The sequence below is a fragment of the Amblyomma maculatum genome, chromosome 1 (genome assembly GCF_055883805.1).
Source record: "Amblyomma maculatum isolate TAMU_Amacu chromosome 1, ASM5588380v1, whole genome shotgun sequence".
Taxonomy (NCBI): domain Eukaryota; kingdom Metazoa; phylum Arthropoda; class Arachnida; order Ixodida; family Ixodidae; genus Amblyomma; species Amblyomma maculatum.
In genome coordinates, this window is record NC_139344.1 from 162,064,770 (window position 1) to 162,088,123 (window position 23,354).

General features: G+C 48.2%; 1 protein-coding gene across 1 annotated transcript in view; it reads left to right on the plus strand.

Moving 5' to 3' along the window:
• Positions 1-23,354, plus strand: part of LOC146204767 (uncharacterized) — a 91,196-nt gene that overhangs the window by 52,265 nt on the left and 15,577 nt on the right. Inside the window, exons 2-4 of the mRNA XM_084586556.1 lie at positions 9,708-9,967; positions 20,800-21,162; positions 23,129-23,293. Coding sequence (XP_084442682.1) covers positions 9,708-9,967; positions 20,800-21,162; positions 23,129-23,293 — 788 coding nt within the window. The remainder of the gene's footprint in view (positions 1-9,707; positions 9,968-20,799; positions 21,163-23,128; positions 23,294-23,354) is intronic.

A 23,354-nucleotide genomic window follows, 5' to 3' on the forward strand; every position in this document is an offset into this window, starting at 1 on the left:
AGCCAGCTAGGGCGCCTTTCGAGAGGCAAGGAAGCCTTCTACCCAAAACTTGCTCTTCTTGCTAAAAATGTATAAGCCCAATCACAAGTTAGAGCAGCGAATGAAACTTAAGCGCTGCCGGATTCATGATCCAGAAGCGGCACAAACGCCTCAACCATTCATCATTGCACAAGCTGTTGTTTTTGCATAATAACTTAGAATCATTTTTGTATGGGCTGTTCCTGTATATATTCTTCACATATGTCATCTTAAAAGTAAGAACTCAACGTTTTAGGATCTCATCTTAAAATTATTCAAATTATTCAAAGCAAAGTGATCCCGAAATTATTTCTTCCTGTATTGCCGCTTCAGCTGTAATTATAGCACGTCGGCTGGACCGGGCCCGGGCCTTAAGCCTGAACACAAGGCCGGGCCAAGCCGGGATCAAGGCCTTTCATTGTCGGGCCGGACCAGCCTCGGGTCTGTAGCATAGGGCCCAGGTCTAGCTCGGGCTCACAGTTTCGCCCCGTGCACACCTCCGAAAACCGCAAGGGCGGATTTCTGCTTTGTTATGCCAATCTCCAAACACAACGATGAGTTGAATAAATACACTTTATCCGAAAGTGACAGATGGCAGCTGTTAGCGGAGCCTGGAAGGAGGGAGACGAGGTTCCGTATTGACCCGTGGGTCACTTTCACGTGACCTACTTTAGCTTTCACTGCTGTTGATCAAAAGTATGGGCCTGGTTAGCCGAGGATGGCATGCGTCAACCTTTGTTTCAGCAGATTCTTCCAGGCGGCGTGGGCCGCGCGGCTCACTGGCGTAGCGAAAAACTTGTTCATAAGTGTGCCATTCGCGAACCGAACCCGAAAAACATCCGGTTCGGCACACAGGCTGCCACACTTTAATGTTCACTTGTTCCTGGGTCTCTACTGCTCATGGCACAAGTTTCGTCTTCTTAATTAACCTTTCTTTTATAGCTTCGCGTTCTAAGGCATCCTGATCTAGCTTCAAAGAGAAGGCCGCCGCCTCTTGATTTGTCATAGAAAGTCTCCTTCTTATTTTCAGCTTTCGAGTTTCTGTGTAGGTCTAGGGTCAACTTCTTTTCTATTGAATTATTCCAGATTTCAACCTCCGTGCTCTTTACCTGTCGTTTGATGTTCTTTATGCCTTCGCCCTGCCTTCCTACATACTTACTGGTTAGTTTTCTTGACCTTTTCCGCCACTGTGAATCAATGCCCTTTCGGAATAAGTATTTAAACACATCAGCTGTCCACCTATTGTCGTCCATTTTCCTGAGTCGTTCTTCATACCATATTTTGCTCTGAGCCTCTCGTGCCTCGAAAGACGCCCAGCCCATCTCTCCCTGTACTGCTTCGTTTGTAGTTTTGCCGTGGGCTCCAAGTGCTAACCTTCCCACATATGTTTGACTTATTTCTGACCCTGACTGGACTTCTGCCCTTAAGCACAAAACCGTGTTCCCGAAGATTATTCATTTCCCAATACATTTTAGTACATCATACCTGCTGCACCCCCATAATGCTCCGTGCTTCATTATCGCAACATCCATTCGTCCCTTCGCCCTGGTGGTCTATTCATGATTTTTTTTTTTTTTCATGTATACCTGTCCTTCGTTTATACATACGCCAAGATGTTTATATGACGCTAGTTTTGTATCCCGCTCCCTTTTATTTTAAGCTTTTTTATACTATCAGACCCGGCTTAAATGCGCTGAAGGTATATAAAGCCGACTTTATCTCCCTCGTATCCGCATATATTTAACCAATGCTTGTATATCTTCCTGGCTATTGGCTAATAGAACAATGTCCGCGAACATTTATCCTGGAGGCCTTTGTTCTACGTCCGTTCCGCCTAGCTTATACGAGAGATTAAAACCAAGATTGCTTTCTTGTAGACTCTTTCCCGTATACTTCATATAAATCATAAACGACAGCGGTGATAGCGGACATCCTAGCCTTAATCCTTTGCATTCCTCGACAGTAGACGCACTCTTAAATCCCTCCCATGCAATCTCAACTTTATTATCTCGGTATATGTCCTTTACCAATTCAGTAGCTTCTTGACCAATGCCTTCAGATTTGAGGGTGTTCCACGAGTTCCCTATATACGCGGTCATATGCAACGATTTTGTCCCGAAAGAATAAATACAGCTGTCTGTTTTCCGCCCTGGCTATTTCTAGGCATTGGGTTATTATGAAAGTGCATTCATCTAGGGACCTACCGCTTCTAAACTCGCTCTGCAGTTTGCCCAGTACATTATTGCTTTCTATCCATGCCTTCATTTTTCGTTTCACTGCCTTCATTGCCAGCCTGTACGTAAATGACTTTATCCTGACCTGTATAAATGATTTAATGTTCTTCATATATAAGCTTGCTTTATAGATTAAATTCATCTTTGTCTGGTCGCCAGCTGTCCGGATTTTCTTTATTTGTTATTACCGTCTCCAATGCCCTAATCAACGTTTCCTTGCTTCTTGGACCAAGTCCAATAATTAGCGTGATTGGAATTTCGTCCACCCCTACGGTTGTACATATATAGAATATTTGTCTCCGCCTTCTTCCAATTAAGATAGGTCAATTGCAAGCTCTTTTAGTTTATGCTGTCTGATACTGTTTCTTCATTCGGGGCGATTGCCTCATCATCACGCCTAATGATTCGGCTATAACTGTAATGTATCCTGTGGCGTCGTCCCCCTCTAGAAACTTTCCTTCGGCGCCTTGCACCTGTTCCTGCTCTTTCTCATTTCGTTTACCCAGGCAGCTTATATGGCTCTGAAATTTCTTTGCCGCCCCTCTGGTTGAGTCGCACACTTCGGTCATCCATCGATCGGTGTGCTGTTTTATTTTACCTTTCACAAGTATCTGCACTTACAATTTCTTTTGCCTGTAGGATTCTCGTCTTTAGAAAGCTGCGCTTTCTTTGCTTCTCTGTGTTCTCTGGAGGCCATCCACATTCGTTCGACTGCCTGTTTAATTTCACAATTCTGCCAGCTTCGAGGAGTCATCTTACCTTTCCACCCATTTGACTCTTTTACTTGTCGAATTTTTGTACGGATGAATCATGCTAACTTATTATAATCCCACTCCTCCATGAAGTATTTCTCTGCCTTTTCTTCAATGCCTGGTGCTATAGCTTTAGTTGTTTGTCGGTTAAGTTTGCGTTAGCTCTGTGTTCTTCCTGATTTTTCCTTTTTACCAGGTGTACGATCTGCAGGCCAATAAGTTTATACTCACTTCCCAGGCTGCTCGCGCCCTTCTCATCTATTTCCATCCTCGCTAGCGTATTGTAGATTCCTGGTGACATTAAACAGTAATCAATGGTCGTTTGTATATTGCGGAATGCCCACGTGATCTGTCATTTACATTTATTTTATCTGTTCACAATAACTAGGTTAAACTGCTCATAGAGTTCTAGCATTGACTTCCCGTTGCCGTCAGTGTATCCATCCAGGTGCTCAATGTGTCTATCCATATCACCCAATAGGGCTATCTCGGGCCCAATAGGGCTCAATAGGACTATTTGATATCTTCACTGATGCATTTAACTAGATTCCTGTTTTCTTATTTGTATTTGTCTTGTCCATAAATAGCCTACCGCTAGCCTTGTCTTTTTACTGCTATTGTTCCTGATACCCAGGCATGGGGTTCTTTGCAAGCTGATTTTACCCTGTGCCTATTGGTCATTTTATTTATCAGCATACCAACACCACCGCCCATCCTGTCCGAAGGCGGCGAAGCGCCGCCTGCTACTAGCCATGGCTAGTAAGTGGCAGAGTGGAGAGTTGTAAATTCCCTCCCCACATTCAGGGGTGAGGGTAGGAGAGGGCTATGAATGTCTTAGTGGCTTGGGGACATGGAGATAACGGACGAATATGCAACCATGGCTGCCATGTGGAAAGGGCATGGGTGGAGGAGATTTGACGAGTCCCGCAGGGCGGTGCTAAAGAAGCCAAAGTATGCCTGCCATGTAAGCTGAAGGTTATGGCGTGAACGGAGGAACGAATCACTGGCGGGCGAGAACGAAGGGTGGAGAAAGGAGATGCAACTCGAAAGTGAGGAGGGCAGCGGCGGAATATGGAAAGGTGGAAGTGTAAGACTGAAGAACTGAACTGAAACAACTGAAGAAAGTAACAAAGACGCTACCTGTAACCCAGGAAATCCACGCACTCAATAAAAAAACAAAGATACGCATCCAGATACATTGGACACAAGACGATGCTGAGAACGCTGAGCAGAGAAAAGTTGACCACCTCACACACGAAGTTTCAAACACTAATGCGCCCCCCACCAGGCTCCCTTTTGATGCCCGCTCCGCTGTTCCCATCTTAGCATCCTCTTTAAGGAAAAGTACACGTGCCCTCATTCCCCCGTGTACATTCCCACTCCCTCGTAACTTAACGAGATTGGAGGAGGTTTTCCTTAGAAGGATAAGAGTTGGGGCGGCCCTTACCCCGTCGGTAACGTGCCGATGGGAATCTCAAGCAGACATCGGACCAACCACATGCCCGAAGTGTTCCACACCAGCTGCAGAGGGGGATGTTTGCCACCTGCTGTGGACTTGTGCAGGGACAAGGGCATCAAGGACACAGATTCTGCGCGAAGTGGGACTAACCACAACAAGGGAAGAGGACTTCCCTAAATGGCTCACCGACAACGACAAGAGTGGGAGCCTGCTCCGGTTCCTTACCGAAAATAATTAACACGAGTTTCTATAACATGCCTTATGGCAAGCTTACGTAAAAAAAAAAGTGTGACGTGGGAAGTGGAGGAGGAGGGTAAGGCGCGGGCAGGGAAGAGGGGCCACACTCAATAAACGCAGGTTGATGCGTAAAATGCCAGGGTGGAAAATGGTCGCTAGCGAAACGTGCCCACGTCGTCCGCGTTGGGGTGCCTCGGTGGCCGGAGGCCAGTACATCGAGGCGCTCTATATAGCCCACGGTCCGCTCGAGACGACCTCAGGTAAGTCGTGTATAAACCTCTCTCTCAGAGCCAGGTATTGGTCCAGCATCTGGAAAGCATCTGCTGCTGCCCATATCACAATGCCTCCCTTATAATAATTTAGAACTGGGAAAGGAGTGCCACTTGAAGGATTATTATGTGTGAAAACTAAAGAGTAGTGTCTAAGTGCGCGCCCATGTTTCATTCTTCTCTCAAGTTTTCTTATCTCAGCATAGTGCAAAACCAAAATAACTGAAAAGCTGCGTTCAAATTTCGCATTACCAAGTATCTTAATCGTTTGCGAATGTATTCTTGTTAGTGTGTGTGTGTGTGTGTGTGTGTGTGTGTGTGTGTGTGTGTGTGTGTGTGTGTGTGTGTGTGTGTGTGTGTGTGTGTGTGTGTGTGTGTGTGTGTGTGTGTGTGTGTGTGTGTGTGTGTGTGTGTGTGTGTGTGTGTGTGTGTGTGTGTGTGTGTGTGTGTGTGTGTGTGTGTGTGTGTGTGTGTGTGTGTGTGTGTGTGTGTGTGTGTGTGTGTGTGTGTGTGTGTGTGTGTGTGTGTGTGTGTGTGTGTGTGTGTGTGTGTGTGTGTGTGTGTGTGTGTGTGTGTGTGTGTGTGTGTGTGTGTGTGTGTGTGTGTGTGTGTGTGTGTGTGTGTGTGTGTGTGTATATGTGAATTATACCTTGTTCACAAGCTCCACAGTGCTTCCATTGCCGGCTTCGAGACGACGGGGTGCATTAGCCACAGCATTAGTAATGTACTCATTCGCATTTCTCATTAGCTTGAACGGACCTCAGGACCGCGAAAAAGAAGCAGCAGAGCGCGTCACTTCGACTGACATTATAGCGCCAGGGAGCGCTGGCCGCTTAGTCCGACTGGGCTTTAAGTCCGACACCGTGCTGCACGGTGTTTTCTTGGCTATCGATGATAGCAGGTGCCTCGCATTTAGCACAATGTTGGACCCATTGGCCAGCACTGAGCGGCCCAAATATCCTACTATGCCAAGCGCTCGAACGGTCCAGTGAAGCCTGCGGGCCGCGGGTATATCGCTTCCCGACTTTCACTCTAACATGTCCCGTGTACTTCTTTTCTTGTCTTTCTGTGTCTTTCGTTGGGTCAATATTATAGATTCGCACCAACTAGTCGCTCCCATTGAATGTAAAGAATATTTCTTAATCGTAGACTGAGACTGCTTGGGGCGTCCTTGTAAAAAGGCGGCATTTTGTTACTTTTAAACACGTATTTCTTTGGGCGGGTTAGACAAAGAAACTGCGCCAGAAGCTTTTCTTTCTTTTTTTTTTTTTGTAACCTGTGAAACTGTCTTTTCTACTGTTTCGTTTTTAATCTGCACGCACGATGCCGCCTCTTTTCTCTACATTCCAGCTCTGACTCGCTGCAGTTTCTTGCGTTACACTTATATAAAAAGCTCTTGTTTTCACCATTGCATACAAATTGAAGGACCGCACCGAAAATGTGAAAGCTGATTACCAATAAATAACTGCCAAGTTCGTCCACACAGGAAGTACGGAAAATTTCTTGAAATGAATGATTCTACCCATAAAACAACTCCTTGTGCTGTTTAAGACGTCGCTATAAGAGATTTTGAGCCCGTATAAATGTCAGGCCCCTTTCCATGCACTCGGCGCAAAAATTATATCACTGCCACTTCATGAGACCGCTGCGAGCGTATGATGCCGCCGCGAGCGGCTGCTAGTTCTTTCTCCTCCGCTAAAAAATGTAGGCATGTACAGTCTTTGCCAAAAGTATAGAGCCCAGGGGGTCTGCTTCTGAGTCACTTCGTGCGGCTTGCAATACACTTCCAGTGTTCCGAATCTCTTGATGGTAAGATTTTTTGTCGTATACCATCTTGAATGGGAAGAACCTCCACTAATGCTAAATCAGCTCCACTACACAGCTCAAAAGCAAACCCCTTTGGCTGTACACTTTTGACAAAGGCTGTACGTACATACACCCGTTCGGCTCTAAAGAGAGGTCTGGCAAGCCAATAGTGGGTGAGGAAGAAAAAAAAAACGGATCATGGCTACCATTGGGTTCATGGTAGAGCCTATTTCGCTTGGTCGGCATCTCCATTTCTGCCGCTTTCTCGTATACCGGCTACTTGCGAGAAAAGGAAAAGGAGAGTGTTTTCGTGTTTCGCGCGTCACCGGGTGCGTGCACTCTCTCTACTCTCGGCGTTCGCCCGACTGCCGCTTCGCAGCATTGGGTCGTCTCCCGCATCTTGCGGGTCATTGCCAGCCGGCCCTTTTCTTAACGCGCATGCGCGCTGGCCCTGTCTGCCTCGCTCGCGCTACCTCCCTTCCGGGTGTGTCGCCTTTGCATCCGCTCATGGGCCTCAGTGATGACCCAGTGGCCCGCGTAACGTGCTGCGCCGCCGGCTTGCGTGATCGGAGGGCTATGAGCTTGAATGACGGATCGTTTCACCCTGAACGGAGATTGACCTTTTTTTACGCGCCTCCGAAACTTCGTGCGCGACACCTCTGTAAGAAAGCAACGCGGAACGTCTAATCCTACTTTGCACGCGACGCAGTGTTTTTCGCTCATTTGCTCGCTAAACCGAGAGCAGGGGGAATCACGCATTATGCGCCTCCATCGTTTAGCTGCGATGCAGTCTCCTGGAAGAAACTCAAGTCTCTTCGTGGCCTAGTCGATGCCAGGCATCACAGAATCTTTGAATCGGCCGCCGATGCTCCGCAGGACGTGGCTCACTGAATGGGCGTTGGACCCGTTTGCAGACATCATCAAGATCGGGCAGGATTTGAGTACAGTGATGGCAATGGCTGCGTGTGGCAGGCCGTGACCCTTCCCGATAGCTAGAACATTTTTTCAGTCAGCTGTAACGTGCGGAAAAAGATCCGATCTATATCTGAATCGTTCAGGGAGCGTCCTCTTCCATTCTTTTCAGAAGGAACAAAAAATCCAGCGTCAGTAAAACGAGCTTTCGGGCTGGTTGATCGCACCCTTAGAACATAATACAACAGTGAAACACAATCGCATAAAGAAGGAACATAAAGCACACGTACGAGCGCCAGCGGACGAAGCAGCGTTCGTCCGGGCGTGGTGTGTTTTTTCCTTAAGAGATTGGGTTTCTTGCACTGCAGTTATCTTTCAAGAATGCCAACTTCATCGTTTATGCACACCTGTCCCTCTAAGGCTGCGTCTTTCTTGGTTGAAACGTGCTGAAAGAGATACTATTGATATTGTAATTTCACTGGCAGAATTCTGGAGCTACAGACGGCGTATAACCAGAGATTTGTCAGGACACTCCTCCGACCACAAATAAATAGCGCGCAAGTTGTGTGCAGAAGACCACAAGAATGAAGGTGCACCCTGTGCTTGTCGCACTCAAAGCGGGCACCATAAGTAGCACGCGGTGCAGTAACGGTTTCTCGTCTGGCGGCATTTTGAGCTTTCTTAGAGCCTGACATCACCGCAGTCCTTATCACTTACGAGAGGTTCACGCCGTGCATTTCTTCTCACAACCAGCATCCATCCTGTAAGGCCACGTGAACACAAATTAGCTAAGGCGCTTCGTATACGGAGTACAAAACTTCGGGGCCGAATTATATATTTTGACAAATCGGCTATACCAAGACGTAAACGACCTCCAAAGTATTTACACACGACACGCTAATTTTTCACTTGTGCATTTCCTCTTTATGTGAACCTGCATTGCAGCCAGTTACATTTGGCAGTTGCGGTCATAAATTATTATTCATCAAACTGTGGCAGTGCAAACTGTGGCCACACCTGCGCCCATGAAACTGCAAGCATCCTTTATTTAACAAGAAGATAAAATCAGATCACACCTCACAACATATACTACGCACACGCTTTCCGAACTGCTATGAAGCTGCTTAGAAGCCTGAAATAGCTCATGCGCTGTCACGTATAGCTTTGCGTCAGCTCACCCTTAGAGGGTGCTTGCATTAAAACATTAAGTGTGCCGATAGGCGTAGGACATCTGTTGGAGAAAACAGCTAAAAACTAAGAACATGGAAAGGGTGTATTCAGCAGCGTTGTGCCCCTAAATGCGGAAAATTTGTTTACTGCGATCATGTCTGTCTATTGATTGCATATTGTAACATTATACCCGGATTTTACTAAGACTGCGAGAAGAGATCATGGTCTTAGTGTTTCTACCAGGAAACTATGTGCGGTCGGTACGGCATTGATTTGCTTTCACTCCAAGACAACAAGCTAGGCCGTTCAGTATAGAAAATCACTGCTTTTTCAACCCGTTTCACTGCCTTGACCTTTACAGGTTCATTCCAGAGAAGACTCTAGACTCCAGAGAAGACTCCAGGAGGCTCTAAAACGAACAATTAATAAGATAGAAACGAGACAGCTAGCGTTGTGCGTGAACTTGAACTGCTGTTCAATAGTTGGGTTAGGTTTCCTTTATACATCCACCTATCAGTAAGATAACTCGAAAGATTAAGATAACAGCAACAAGAAATATACTATACTGTGGACCTTACGTTTTTAGCTGTCTCTTACTGCGAACCCTACCAAAGCTCGTCTCTGGTGTCATTCCGTATTCCTATGCCTCGTACCGTTTCCTAACGCGACATTATGGCAGTTGTACTCTAGAAGGACTGAAAAATTCGTCTGTGCATTTTCTGATTACATCCGACGGCCTACTGCACTCCGGGACATGCTTGGCGTTATAGGGGGCTTTCGGCCATTCCGTCCTGAGGAGGGTGTGACCTGCGGTGTTCACCACTGGCGTACTACCTTTGGGCGCGTGCAGGCGGGCAGCCCCGTGCGTCTCGCCGTGTGGATGGTGCCGCTGCTCAGCTGCTGCTGCTGGGGCGGCCTAGTGCTGGGCGCTCTCCCCGCGCTGGCGGCAGGAGCAGCTGGACCCGTGTGGCGCGCCGTGTCCAGCTCCAGCTACTACATCGCCGACGTGAGCTTCCCGCAGCCCAGGCCTCGGCGAGGGTTCGTGCCTTCGCCGCCCTACTGCCCGGAGACCGGCCGCACTGTCTGCGCCCAGGTCGACGACTATCCCACGTGCGTACATATGCGCGCTCACGCCATGTCGAGCGCCGCGGCGTCTTTTGGAGAATGGGATTGTCGCCGCACGATCCTTCCCACTACGGACTTCAGTACCGAACTGAAATTGGCCGACGGCCGACCGTAGGTAAACGACAGGGCAGGGCTCGGAAGACGGTGTTCTTGGCCAGCCAATGAAGGCCCAAAGGTGGGTCACGGTTGGCTGCCAGTTACGCTGTTAATAGTTGGCCAAATGTTGCAAGACTTTCAGGCAACTATCGGCAAAAGGTAGGGAATCAGCCCGCACCCAATGATCGGCAGCCAAGCGTGGCCCAATGTCGGACCGTGGTTGGCTGCCCACGAGGTTGGTCATGTAGCATGTATGCTTCTTGCATTGGCAGAATGCTTGCACAAAGGCAACAGAACGAAGAGTTTAAGCAAAAATGATCAGCAACACAATCATGCCCATTTTTTTTCTATTTTTGCCGTCTCAAGCTCAAAGATGATTGGAGTAACTTCACTCGACTTGCGAGGGTCACTGGCTCTAAAATGAGCGCCTCATGTGGGGGGGGGGGGGCTCGCTGACAGTTGCTGTGCATGCAGCGTGGTGGTGCCTTGTTACGTAGTGTTTGTTTAGTGTAGGGTTTCTTGTACTATATGATGGACCTGCTCGGCATGGAAATGTTTGTGTTAATTATGGTCACTGTCCTCCTTGCAATCCGTTACCTTAAAAGTCACCGTATATTCGTTTCAGCTTTGCAGAATATTCTGAGGGTCGCGAATTTGTTTTCACAAAGAAGGTGGGTGTTTTGATAGCAACGTTACGGCCTGACATTTGAAACTATTCAGGCAACGTTTGCTTTGCTAGGGTAGACTTTGTCGGCAAGGTTGGCCCCCTATGTCGGCAGCCGTCAGGTGGAACGGTATCAGGCAAATAACCAATCTCGACCTCGGTCCAACCTTGTTGACCCAGCTTGAGCCGAGGTCGGCCATGGTTTTATGTCGACGTTGGACCAAGCTCGATTTTTCAGTTGAGATAAGTAGCGGACCGGAAACATTAGGCAGTGATCGCAGTACAAAAAATTAGGGCGATTTGATTGGTGCAGAGGAAATGCGAAAGGACATGCCTTTTCAAATTAGCTTATGAGGTAATGAGAAGCCCATGAAAGTCTTCCGTTATATCCGGGTCTATCGGGATTTCGCTCTCCATTTTGCCACCTGTCAGCCGTGTCAGGTGGCTCATCCTTGCAACGCCCCGCGGTATAAGTGGTATACGAGACTCTTTTCACTTGCTAGGTGAAGTGGCAGATGCCTCAGACACATGAAGGACAGGTTTCGCTTCCGAGACACTGCTAATGTTATCGCATTAAAAAAAAAATCAGGGGCGGGAACGTTGAAAACACATAACTCGACAGAGTTAAAGGCACAGAAAATCCTGCATCGGCGTTGACGTTGTGAGCGAAAACTCACGAGCATTCCTCAGAAGAGAGTAGTCGGCTGCAGGTGATATGACCGGGCACTGAAGGGTCGGCAGGTTACGTGACGTCACACTATCACGTGAAATGGCCGATTTGGCTGCCAATTCTAGTAGGTCCTTTGAGATGAGAGGGCGAGATCGACATCCTCTCTTCCCGAACCCGTGTATTCCGGGCCAGACGTGCTACCCCCATAAGCCACACAGACAGACACGGTCGTACATAAGGGACTTTATGTCAAGGGGTCTTTCACATAAGGTGGTAGCTTAATGCTGTATGATAACTAGCATGTGTGAGATATTAGAGACGAAATTTAAGTGATATTAGTGATTGAGCGAGTAGCAAAGTGCATGTCACGAATGAGGATCCACGTGGGGAGGCGCACGTGGAAGCAAGCAGGGCTTAAAGGGCCGATGAAAAGCTATGTTCTAAAACTATAAAACGCGCATAACAGTTGTCATTCCGTCAGTCATCTCTGCAACGCGAAATTTCTCAGCCAGCCTCACTAGCACCAAACATATCGGCGATTAAAAATGATGCTCCTTCTCTTCCCCCTCAACTAAGCGCACGCCTACACGTAGGGAAAAAAAAAAAAAAGAGAACAGGTCGCGACGGTGCTCTACCACTCACCGTCCCTCCCGCATCCCTTAGGAGCGCCCAGTGAGAGGGCGCACCCAGAAAGCCCATTTGACGTCAACGGAGAGGCGGCTACTAACGCTGGGAGAACGTCGATCTATCGGCTGCCAGGGGTTGCCAGGGCCGCTTAAAAAAGAAAAGAAAAAAAAACTTATTTGTAAATGATAGGATCCACACAGAGATTTTATATTTGGCTCGCATACTCACAAAGATCATATCTACGGATTTGTTGCATTATAACATCTTTTAAGTGTCCCCCAATATTTGCATTAGTTCGCCAGTGTTGCACGCAGAACTGGCCCGCCTCATTAACAAAGCCAGTACAAGAACCCTTACTTTGTCCATCGCGTCCATCGAGTTTACTTAGGGTTCATTTTCGGTTAAAACCAGATTTTACCCGGTTTTCGCACTGCGAAGATGTTCCTAAAAAATAGGGTAAATCCCGATTTTTTCGCGATTGCTGGAACAGCTGTGCCCACAGAGCTGCTGTGCGCTTGTTGTCGTCATAGAAATGTGTAGCTCATTAACAGATTTTGCTGAAAGCTCGAATGAAAGCACCAAAGCAGAAGCTATTCGAGTGATACTTTCTGAAAAAGAGGTTCTTTATGCAAAGACAGTCTTGAAGAGAGATGCACTCGAAGCACTTTTAGATGTCCAGAAAACGCTGGAAAGCGGAAAATGTCTGATGCCAAGCTTCGGTCACCTCGCAAACGTCAAGCTATAGCAGATTGTCAACGAGTTTTCCACGATGGCCGGTAAAAGCGATCGAGCAAAAGGGGCTCTATGTTTCTTATGAGCAGTTCCAAATTAGTAAAAACTTGTTGTGAAGAATTTTGCGCGAACATCTCCACAGAATGTGACTGCACTCTGAAACGGAGCGTCTAAGACGGAGAAGAAAACCAGATGACAATGTGGAAACTAGCTGCCATACTCGAATGCATTCCAGAGGCGGCTGCTGATAGCTAATGGCAGCTGTGAGGTTATGCGAACGTTTTCTCAGCTAAGATACCTCTGAGAGACCAGACATGTCTCGGATGGAAACCGAAATGTTGCGCATGCAGACGATGATTATGTATACGTTAATAAGGACGTGTAAAACGTCCATGACGAGCTCACGTGAATGCAGTGTTTCTTGTCCAAAAACTGACCGTTTCACATCCCTATAGTTACGACAGAAACGCTGAATTATGAAATACTTTCTTGAAAGCTGCACAGAACATTACTCTAATTGTTACCCACCAATTTGGCCAATGCAAATAACTTATTAGTTTATAAATTTAACCCGATAAAATCCGAATTTCTGAGTATTTACAAGAAAAGCCCGATGTCTCCCCTATTATCGTCGAAAAATAACGCCCTATTTTTACCCCCTGAATTTGGAAAAAATTTGAAACCCGAAAACTAATAACCGTAAATACACTAGAGCGCTCAACTTCAAATATATGTGTTGAGAATCTTGCTTAGGCTCCAGTTAGAAATATACGCAAAAAATATGAAGACATCTGTGGCTTGGAACAATGTAATGTCGTTGCGGCCGCGGGACCGGCCTTCGGCAGAATATATATATATATATAGACGGCGAGGTCATGACGGCAAGGACAGCGAAGCCTTGTCTAGCGTTTTAATCCGATCACGAACCGAGGCGCGTGCCGGAGACGGCGCCGCGGGACGATGACGATGGTATGTACAAATTAAAGAAGATCCACGGAAGGCTCACAATATATGGGTGTGTGAATTCTCTCCCGTGGCCAGAGTGGCTGATACGCGCTGCACGACGGGCCACCATGTAACTGCACGTGCCACTGGCAAATTGTAAGTTTTTGCCCCCGAAAGCAATTAAAAGAACAGCGTGGCTCTTGCTTTCACCAGCATCGCGGTTTCTCCGGAACTCGCTCTGGGGAGCGACCTGCCCCGAGGTGTTTTGTGCCGGAATTCAGGTATGCATCACTTTCCTTGAGGGCACTGCAGTGAGCGCGAGGTACGGTGCGTTAAGGTCGCGCGCCGGAAGCTGTGCAACTGCTGCTGACGAGCGCCACTCGTGACGACGTGTGGTGTGCATACACGCTTACCGCGCAGCTCCAATGCGGCTGCGCACACTCATGGTCACGATTAACTGTAGCGTTGTTCTTGAGATCTCAAGGCGCACCAGGCAACGGGAGCTCCTGCTTCTGCTGCTGCTGCTGCTACAGGGACGAACCGCGCGGATTTCATGCCCGCATTTTATCACCCTCTCTCCTGGCGGCCAAGAAAATAAGTAGAAGGTCTCTACCCGAAGAAAGAGTGTTTGCAACGCATAAGAATACGACGAGGGTTATTTTGTTGCGTCAGCTGCGAGACGATGGAAGGCAGCAGGAATTGCCGCGGCCGGCGCGGTGAGTCCTGATGGCTCAATTACGCGCTCTGCGTGCCGCTCCACACAAAGTCCGTCGTGGATGGACTGGATAATGCCGTTGCTGCGCACATGAACGCGTGGCACCCTCGCGGATGAGGGCGATGTAGAAGCTAGGCTGAATTGCGTCACTGGCTGCGCTAGCTAGCTCCTCCTGAGGCATCCCTCGGCTGCTGTTCTTCGCAGTATGCAGTGCATTCAGCGAATAACCTCGAGGAGCAGCACCAAAGCTACAGCGTCACCTTATTTGCCGGATGTTTGAAATACAGAATACGAAATATCTGCGTTTTATTCAGGTTTTGGTTTCAAACATCGGGTGGTACCTTTTTGCTCCTCCTGCGGGAAAATTCTGTAATCAGACCCCGCTAGAAAAACGGATGGGTTTGTGGCTCCGTGGGATTAGAATCGATGCTCGCGCGCAGAACGCGGATGCTTATATGGCGCTGAACTGCGATCCCCACAGAGAGAGCAGAAAATATCGCCAGTCCCAATACGTATCAAAAGTCAAATCTGTCTGCCGCAAATTCAACACCGGTGAGCAACACACTCGACAGACACTGTCGAGCGTTCAAGCTGGCGCTGCTGGGGAAGCATTTTCAAATACTCTGACCCCAGCGACGACGAAGATGGCATGACAGAGGTATAAACCTTGCTAGCGATGTTCTTTTGTATGTTGCCTAGGTCGATTCCATGGCGCAGTGAACTGGATACGGCGTCAGAAGCGTTAAACGCTGATGACGTGCCTTGTTCCAAGCGGCCACATCGTCGCTGTAAAAAGTGCAAAACGGCGCGACCGGCAATCTTTTCTTTGTTTATCAAATTGCGGCGAAAGCGCGGCGGCGCTTTGTTCGGGGATGACTATATTTAACGAGGGAAAAAAAAGATAGTTAAAATTCTATTCCATTATAGCCACCATTCCTCGATACACACCTGCAAGTGCTACGTGGTTGGTGTCTTTGAGCGACAGTCGCTCAACGGGTCCCGCAAACTGCCGCCATGTTTGGTTTTACCGTAATATGGAGCCAAAGACGGTAGCATAAAATGAAAACAGACTCCTTTAGCTTTTTCGCAGATTCGTGGCTCGGAAGGGGAATGGCATTGAAAATGATGCTCGTGAACGTTGCGCACTCGAAGGTCCGCCGCTTTTCGCGCTTGGACATGGAAATAATAATTGCGCGCGAAATAATTGTCTGCGCTTTCAGTAGAGGACAATGGTGACTTGGCTTTCATGGTGCACATCGACGTCATAACATATTCGAAACTCATGCACTAGCGTGGATGGCACTTACGTTCACTCTCGCTGTTTAAGAAATGCTTTTAAGTTCATAATTCGCGCTCATCGCATAGATACGTGCACCTTTTCCAGAACCAACTTGCCGTCTGAGTCTGAGGGCTGCTTTAAGCAATGGCAATGATTTCCGCTCACTGGTGCCAAGTTTTCTCTCTCTCTCTCTGGCTTGAAAATAAGGGTTAATACGTCTTTATCGTGCTTCCGGGTGGTTGTAGTTAATGCATAAATATTTACGTCAAAAACTCTTTTAATGAGTTTAAGTGTTGGCAGGAGGAGATTGCGAGCTATTGGGCTTGGCGTGTTTGTTTCCTGTTATTAAACCCCTTGGAGCGGAAGTTGCTTACAATACAAAGAAGCTGTACCGTCCACCGCAACTACCTTATACGTGTCCAGCCAGCGCCACCCTTGTCCGTTCTCAGTATGGGCGTCTCGGTCTCCATGCCACCTGGCGAAGAATATGAGCGCTTTGATGTGCGGCCTAAACTGCAATTTCGTTATTTGCGGAGTGTGTTGCACGTAACTTGAGCCAATGTTTAAAACAATGTTAAACGCAGGTGTGTGAAGCCAGCAAAATACTGTTTGCCGTTGGGTGGTGCAGCCCAGGTTAGTTTAAAAATTCGAACTAATGAATTAATTAGCTGAGATTTATTATGTAAAAACTTTAATAGTCGTTTTAAGCCCGAACACGTTGCGGGAACATCCTAATCAGTTTTAATGTATTAGAATTAGGAGTACCATGAAGGCGAGAACTGTCGACGTTAGTAGCGACGTCTCTGCAAAGACTTAACTTGCCGACCGTGGCAGGAGGCACCCCCTGCACATCACCTTCTATGGTTGGTAGGTGGATAGAGGGAGATCTCTCTCTCTCTCTCTCTCTCTCTCTCTCTCTCTCTCTCTCTTCATTTGTAGGAGAAAGAGTAGGAAGAGGCCGGGCTAAGAATGACCCAGCAAAAAAGAATCAAAGAAACGACCACGAATAGAAACGGAATAAAAGCAAAATAAGAATGTAAATGGAATCAGACTTCGAATATAATTGGAATAGATCGCAGATTGGACGTCAGTGCACGTGGTCGTCCTCAAGTTTTGCAGCGAGATCTTGAATAGCTTTGCACGTGGCACGTGACACAGCAGGAGGCTGACAGCATGTCACCCGTGCTGCTAGTGTCAGCCGGTGAACCTAAATCACTCATCGTCGGTGCACGCGTGAACGGAGCGATGGGTCTGGGGAATTGTGGGGGTTAACGCCCTGAAGCGACACATGGCTTATCTGGGGCGCCGTGGAGGGCTCCAGATTAATTTAGGTGATCAGGGTTCTTTACGGTGCGCTTTCGGGCGCCTTTTGCACTCGCCAATAGATCAAAGCGCGGCCACCGTGGCCAGGGTTAAACCAAGGTCGTCGGCTCTGTAAGCGCCTAACCACTCAAACACCGCGGCGGGGAAAATGCTAAAAAAGAAAAAAAGACCGTGCAGGAGATATGTTCGAGATATTTCGGATCCGCGCTCCGCAATTTAAAGAAAATGTTTCGGCCCTAGAGCTAATTAATAATAGTTAATCATTATAAATTACCAGAGCCCTCCACTACGGCGTCCCTCATAGCCTGATTGGCTTTTAGGCGTTAAACGCGTTAAAAAACCGAACCAAACCAAGAAGCATTTCGAATGCTTCTTGCGAAATAGCCGGGCACAATTACTTACGTAATCAGCTTGCGCTAAAACTAAGAGGAACTCCGCATGCAACGCGTCTCACTCGCCGCACTATATGCCAGTCTGAAGTCCTGCCCGCTGATGCCCTTGTCACTAGGGGCGGGGTGCAGGGGCTGAGCTAATTCGGGTGATGAAACAATCCGCGAAGAGGTAGTGCGTCAACTAGCGCTCGTGTTTGGAACTCGGGACCTGTCACCAGCGCTACTCCAGCTCTTCAGCATGCCATCCAAGGTCATATCATGGATGCCCTGCACGTCGAAAAAGCCAAGCTGAGACGCCCCCACTTCTTCAACCGACGGTCACCCTCGCCGCTGCTCTCGGAGCGGAAAACTAGAGAGAGCAGTTCTCGTGACAAGAGCTAGGCGTATACGTCGAATTCTACAGGAGGCCTAGCTCCGACGTCGCCCTCCAATGTCATTTTTGTGTTCATGGACGTGTGCTCTCGCTGATACTGGCGGCCCTGCTTTGTCGATTATAGACGCGAACCTGGACAAATCAAGAAAGGTATGACGCCGCTCATTGAGATTTCACTTCGCGCCACTAACGCCCAGTTGACCCTAGACGTTGGCTGCTTACTTAACCACCCATTCACCGCCATTGCCACATGCACAAACCGAGATAACAAAGAGGCGCGGCGTCGGCACCGATGCTGTACTTGCCAAGCAAAAGCAATGTATTCCACGAATATGTTGTTGACTATGCTAGCCGCACACTCTCCAAGACCGAAATCAATTTCTCTCTCACCGAAAACGAATTCTTGGCCATTCTGTGAGCCATAACCAAGTTTCACCCGTTTACCTGGGTCACTCGTTCGACGCTGTTACCCATCATCACCCTTTATATGTACATGGCTCTCGTCCTTGAAGGATCCGGAGGATCGCCTTGGCCGCTGGGCCTTACGCCTTCAAGAGTACAAAATTCGCGTCGTCTACCACTCCGGGCGCAAGCACAGTGATTCTGGCGCCCCCTCCCGGTATCCGCTACCCTCCGGAATGCGACTATGTTTAGCACTGACCCCGTGTTGTTGTTCTTACGCCGGCCAAGCATGACTGTGGAACTGAATAAATACCCCTGGGTTTCTTCTCTTCTCGTTGATCTTCTGCCCTGCTGCACCACCCCAGCACACTTACGCTCACTTCGGCGGCAAGCCTGCCAGTTTCCAAGATAACCTTATTTATGGCTGCTCGAAATTCTTCTCCACTTAAGCTCTAAAATCTGCGCGTTTTTTTACACTGACTCCCAGGTTCCTCATGGAGGAGCTTTGAAAATATATATGCCCGATTTCGTCACTGGAACTACTGCCGTGGAATGTGTAGCTTTTTACGAAAGTAATTTCGCACATGCCTTGATTTCCAGCGCCGCAAGACACCCCCGAAGGGCCTCTCTGGTCCATTGCAGCTATTGATCTGGCTGTCCGTTTCATAGTCTGGGCGTCGACCTTTTAGGGCCCTTGCTGTCTTCTACTTCCGGTTAGAGCTGGGTTGTTGTCGCCATGAATTATCTTACGATGCCGAAACGACAGCTCTTCCGGCGGCTGCAGCCTGGTGGCTTTTTCCTTCTCCGACAAATCGTTGTCCGCCACGGCGGTTCTCACGAGTATTTGCGCGACGTCATCCTCTTGTTTTTACCAAGTGTAGTCCATGCAGGCGCTTCTAGAAGAATGCTGCATTATTCCCCGGAAAACTATACGGTTTACCATCCTCAGTGACCAGGCTGCTTGAGAGGTTCAACCGGACGCTCGCTGACATGCTGACAATGTATACCAGTCGCGATCATTCTAATTTTGATCTTAGACATGGACGCGAACCTTCAAGCCTGCTTTACACCATTCTTCCCTGCCATCCTGATGCATAAGACTACAAGCCTGCCACCGAAATTGTGACGTACGCCTTGGCGTGCCACCAACTCGCCCGTTTCCTGACGTGCGATGACCAGAATCTACAGAAAGAGCATCGTGATCCCGCTTTACCTCATATCGCCCTACTTTTCGGCTTAGCTATTTGGTTAATGATCCCTTCAGGAGCTCCTTGCCTGTCCTCAAAATTTCCTCGTCAAATTTCACGGCCCTTATCGTGTTGTTTCATAAACTTCCGCGGTGAACTATATTATAGAGCCCTTAATACACCCACGGCGGATCTCCGTCGTGTGTGTATGCATGTAAGGTATATGTCTCCATGTATGGACAACCACCTATTTTCCGATACATTTGAGGACGCATATCCGTAAAATTTGACAATGAAACATTTTACTGGAGCCTTTTGCGGCGCAGAAGGTGCAATCAGCGAAGGAAGTCGGCAGACGTAGTACTTTGTGGTCGTTTTTAAGCATTCTGGACAGTCCTGGCCATTCTATCGTTTTGTGTTTGACGCATGATGGCCTTAGTTGCCCATTTGGCAAAAAAATCTCAACACACAACGCTTTCTGTCACTAAACATTCTAATCGCACTTAAGATATATATGAATCATTTTTAAAAAAAATTAGTTGTGGTTTAACTCTAGTTAACCCTAGTTGAATTGCGATAGCAACGGCGGAAGCTTCTTTTGCCTTCTACATTATTTACCTATCACGCCCTATCAGTGTAAGGTGCTACATTATTGGGGACACTTAAACTCATCCTTTATGAGTACGACGCGAGAGTGTAAGCTATCAGCCCACACATAAGTGAGAAGAGTTCAATGCTGCTGAACCGAATGTTGAGCGGAAGCATTAGCTGCCGGTTACCGAGGGTTCTTCTTCTTTTCAAGGTCAAACGTGGCCCTTCCCGAGACGACGCGACGGGCTGAAATCTGGCACAGTATTGCTATCGCAATAAAACTCTTTAGTATGCATAAACATATATGCTGTAATTGGTTCAAATCTAAAGGTCTTGATGCTTGGTTTTGAGAATTACTTTGGCTATTGATTTCTCTCGACATGTTGCAGTGAAAGCCAACGAGATCAGCTTCCAAGATGCGGAAAAAAGAGGCTAGAAACACTGCATGATGTCGTGTAGCATGTCGCATGAACGTCTGTTATGTATTGGATATATACGTACCGAGAGCTTTAATAACACCGTATCCGCATCCAACCACTGAGCGCATCCAACCGCTGAGTGAAGTAAAACAGACATTTTTCTTTGTTCTAAATAGTTTTAAGCTGGACGAATAATGACATGCCGCATTTACGACTTGAGTGCAGAAACAACCGCAGAATTCGCCCTTCTGCGCAAACGGAGTATTCCCTTTCAAATTGAGCGTTCCTTTACGCGCCCCTTCATCTCTCATCAAGCGCACAGGCCCCTCATCACCGTTCAATTCGCATCTCGTCACTATAGACTTTTGTCGCTCATTTTAGTCTGCTACAATGCTTGTGCAGGGACTACATATACCACGTGCTGCTGGGCAGCAAAAGCAAGCACTTCAACCTTTCTTCGCTGTTTTCGGATGAGCGGCTGGGCGACGCACAGCCCAATCGTGCGCTGCTGCCTGACCAGCCGCGCACCGACAGCTACGTGGTGTATCAGACGGCTGTGCACTACGACTATGACCACCAGGGGGGCCCGCATCACCAGGGCGGCCTGCACCACCAGGGGGGCCAGCAACAGCACCGCAGACCACCGCACCAGCAGAGGAGGCAGCAACCGCACCAGGAGCCGCCCCACCACCAGCCGCCACACGACGCGAACGATTGGGCGGACGCCACCATCGTGCTGCCTCCGACGTTCGTCTACCACAAAAGGTGACTACTGTAGGGTATGCTGCTGGGCTAGTTGGTGGTGGTGGTTGTCAAGCATTATGGTGTCGCAGCGCTGGCAGACAAGGACAAAAGCACGAGGGACACATACAACTGCGCAGTCGTGTGTGTCCCTCGTCCTTTTGTCCTTGTCTGCCAGCGCTGCGACACCATAATGCGTGACTACTACAGTCGGACCGCATTCGCAATGAGTCCCCCGAGCTCTCTCTCGAGCGATCCACTTTCGGTGTATTTACAGAATGAAGAACGAATAAGGGGAAGGAAAACCCTGGTAAGGGAAGGGGTTAGAAGTTTTGCAGGTGATGATTTTGTTAAGGTGTATCGCCATTTTTTTAAAAAGGCCATGGTCCACTAACCCCCCCCCCCCCTCCTCTGTTGAGGCTTCGGCACCGTATGCAAAGCAGCAAACATTTTTTGAAAAGAGTAATCAGTAACGAAGTTGCAGCCACCGCAATCAACCAAATGGGCGGTATGTCCTCCGGTTCCCTCACAGAGGGTTTTCCCTCTCCTGCCTGATTGTCTAGCCTCTGACATGGATCCGCAAGTCAAATTCCCCTTCTTTTCTCCTCCGCGTTTGGCGAGAGGCGTGGTGTCTGTAGAAAAAGGCTTTAGGAAAGGCGCAGCACACAGAACGATCTCGGAGCAGGGACACCGTGTGCGCGACGACGAAACGGTCTAGAGATGGTCCAGACAACTCTCGAGCCACGGCTCTATCGTTTTTACAGTGGCTAATTTTATTTGTTGTTGCTGGGTTACCCATGAGGGCAACGCCGGAATGCTAAGCCTTATTCTGAATGGGCCTGCATTCGAAAAGGGCGACACTGCTGACAGACTGCATCAGGATACAAATCAATAAAAGCAGTAGTTGTGTAACATCGGGCCATGGTCGATGGCGTCTAGTATTACTCCATTGAACAACCCCAACAGCAAACGAATTCAGATTTTTGAATATTTGACTATACCAAACAATACAGGGGCGTCAAATTTCTCCAAATTTTATTTTCGCCTGATTGTTAGCTTCTTGTCTGGGCAGCAAGCAAGGCTTTAACACTGGTCTACACTTTTGTCCCGAAAGAATCCAGTGTGGTGGTCACTGCGGGATTAGGTTGTATCCAACTGTATCAAGCTTTTAATGCGAAAGCACTACTTCGCTAGGTTCACAGATTTCTGTCCGCAGACCGTGTCCGCAACCGTGTCCACGAACATGTCCGCAGACAGTGTCCACAGACCGTGTCCGCAGAACGTGTCGCAAAATCGTGTCCGCAGCAGTTGTGAGTAAATGGGAATAGGTAGACGTCAATGAGTAGTTTCAATCGATAGAGGGTGACGTAATGCTGTGCCCTAAAAATAATTAGACCGATAAGTTAATTAGGTAGTTAATTAGAATAACTGGATCACATATCTGCCACACTTGTTCTGTGGACACCTGAACCGCAACGTAAGTGAAGGGAGGAAGGTGGGAAGGAAAGCGGGAAGAAAGAAAGGGGTGGCGTAGTGCATATGACGTCAAGGATGTGACATCACACAACCGGAAGTAGAGCCAAAAATAGAGCACAGGAAGGGATTGGCAGGCAATTTGAAAGCACCAAGGACTAAAAGGGGTAAACAAGAAGTGAATTAGTGTGAGGTAGAGGATGTGACGTCACGCAACCGGAAGTGCAGCTGAAAAAGGGCATAGGAAGGGATTGGCGCCCAGTTGAAAGTACCAAAGACTAAAATGGGCAAAAAAAGAAGTGAATTAAGCAACTAAAAGCAACCAGAAACAACCAACAGCAGCATCCATGCTTTCGCATTACTCCAATACAGATTCTGCAGTGCTCTTTAATTTGTTTTTAGTCCACTTGCTTTGCACGTGGGTTAGTAACGATGACAAACTCGGTACCGAGCTTCTTGAGTGTCTTCTTCGTTCGGTCCGGCGTGCTGTGAGAAGGCTACCTGGCGCTCTGCGTAGAGACCTGGTGAAGCGAGCTCCCGAGGTGGACCCGGCCTGCCCCGTGAGAACCATGTTCGTGTCTCCAAAGGCGGCGCTCAGCGACCGCTCCCAGTGGAAGTACGTGGTTAATCTGCAGGAGAGGGACCCTTCAGCTAAGCAGGTCATCCGCGTCGACGTCTGCAGGTAAGCACCGAACCTCATCTTCACTGCATCTTTATTTAGAAACGGTTATTTGATTAAACGG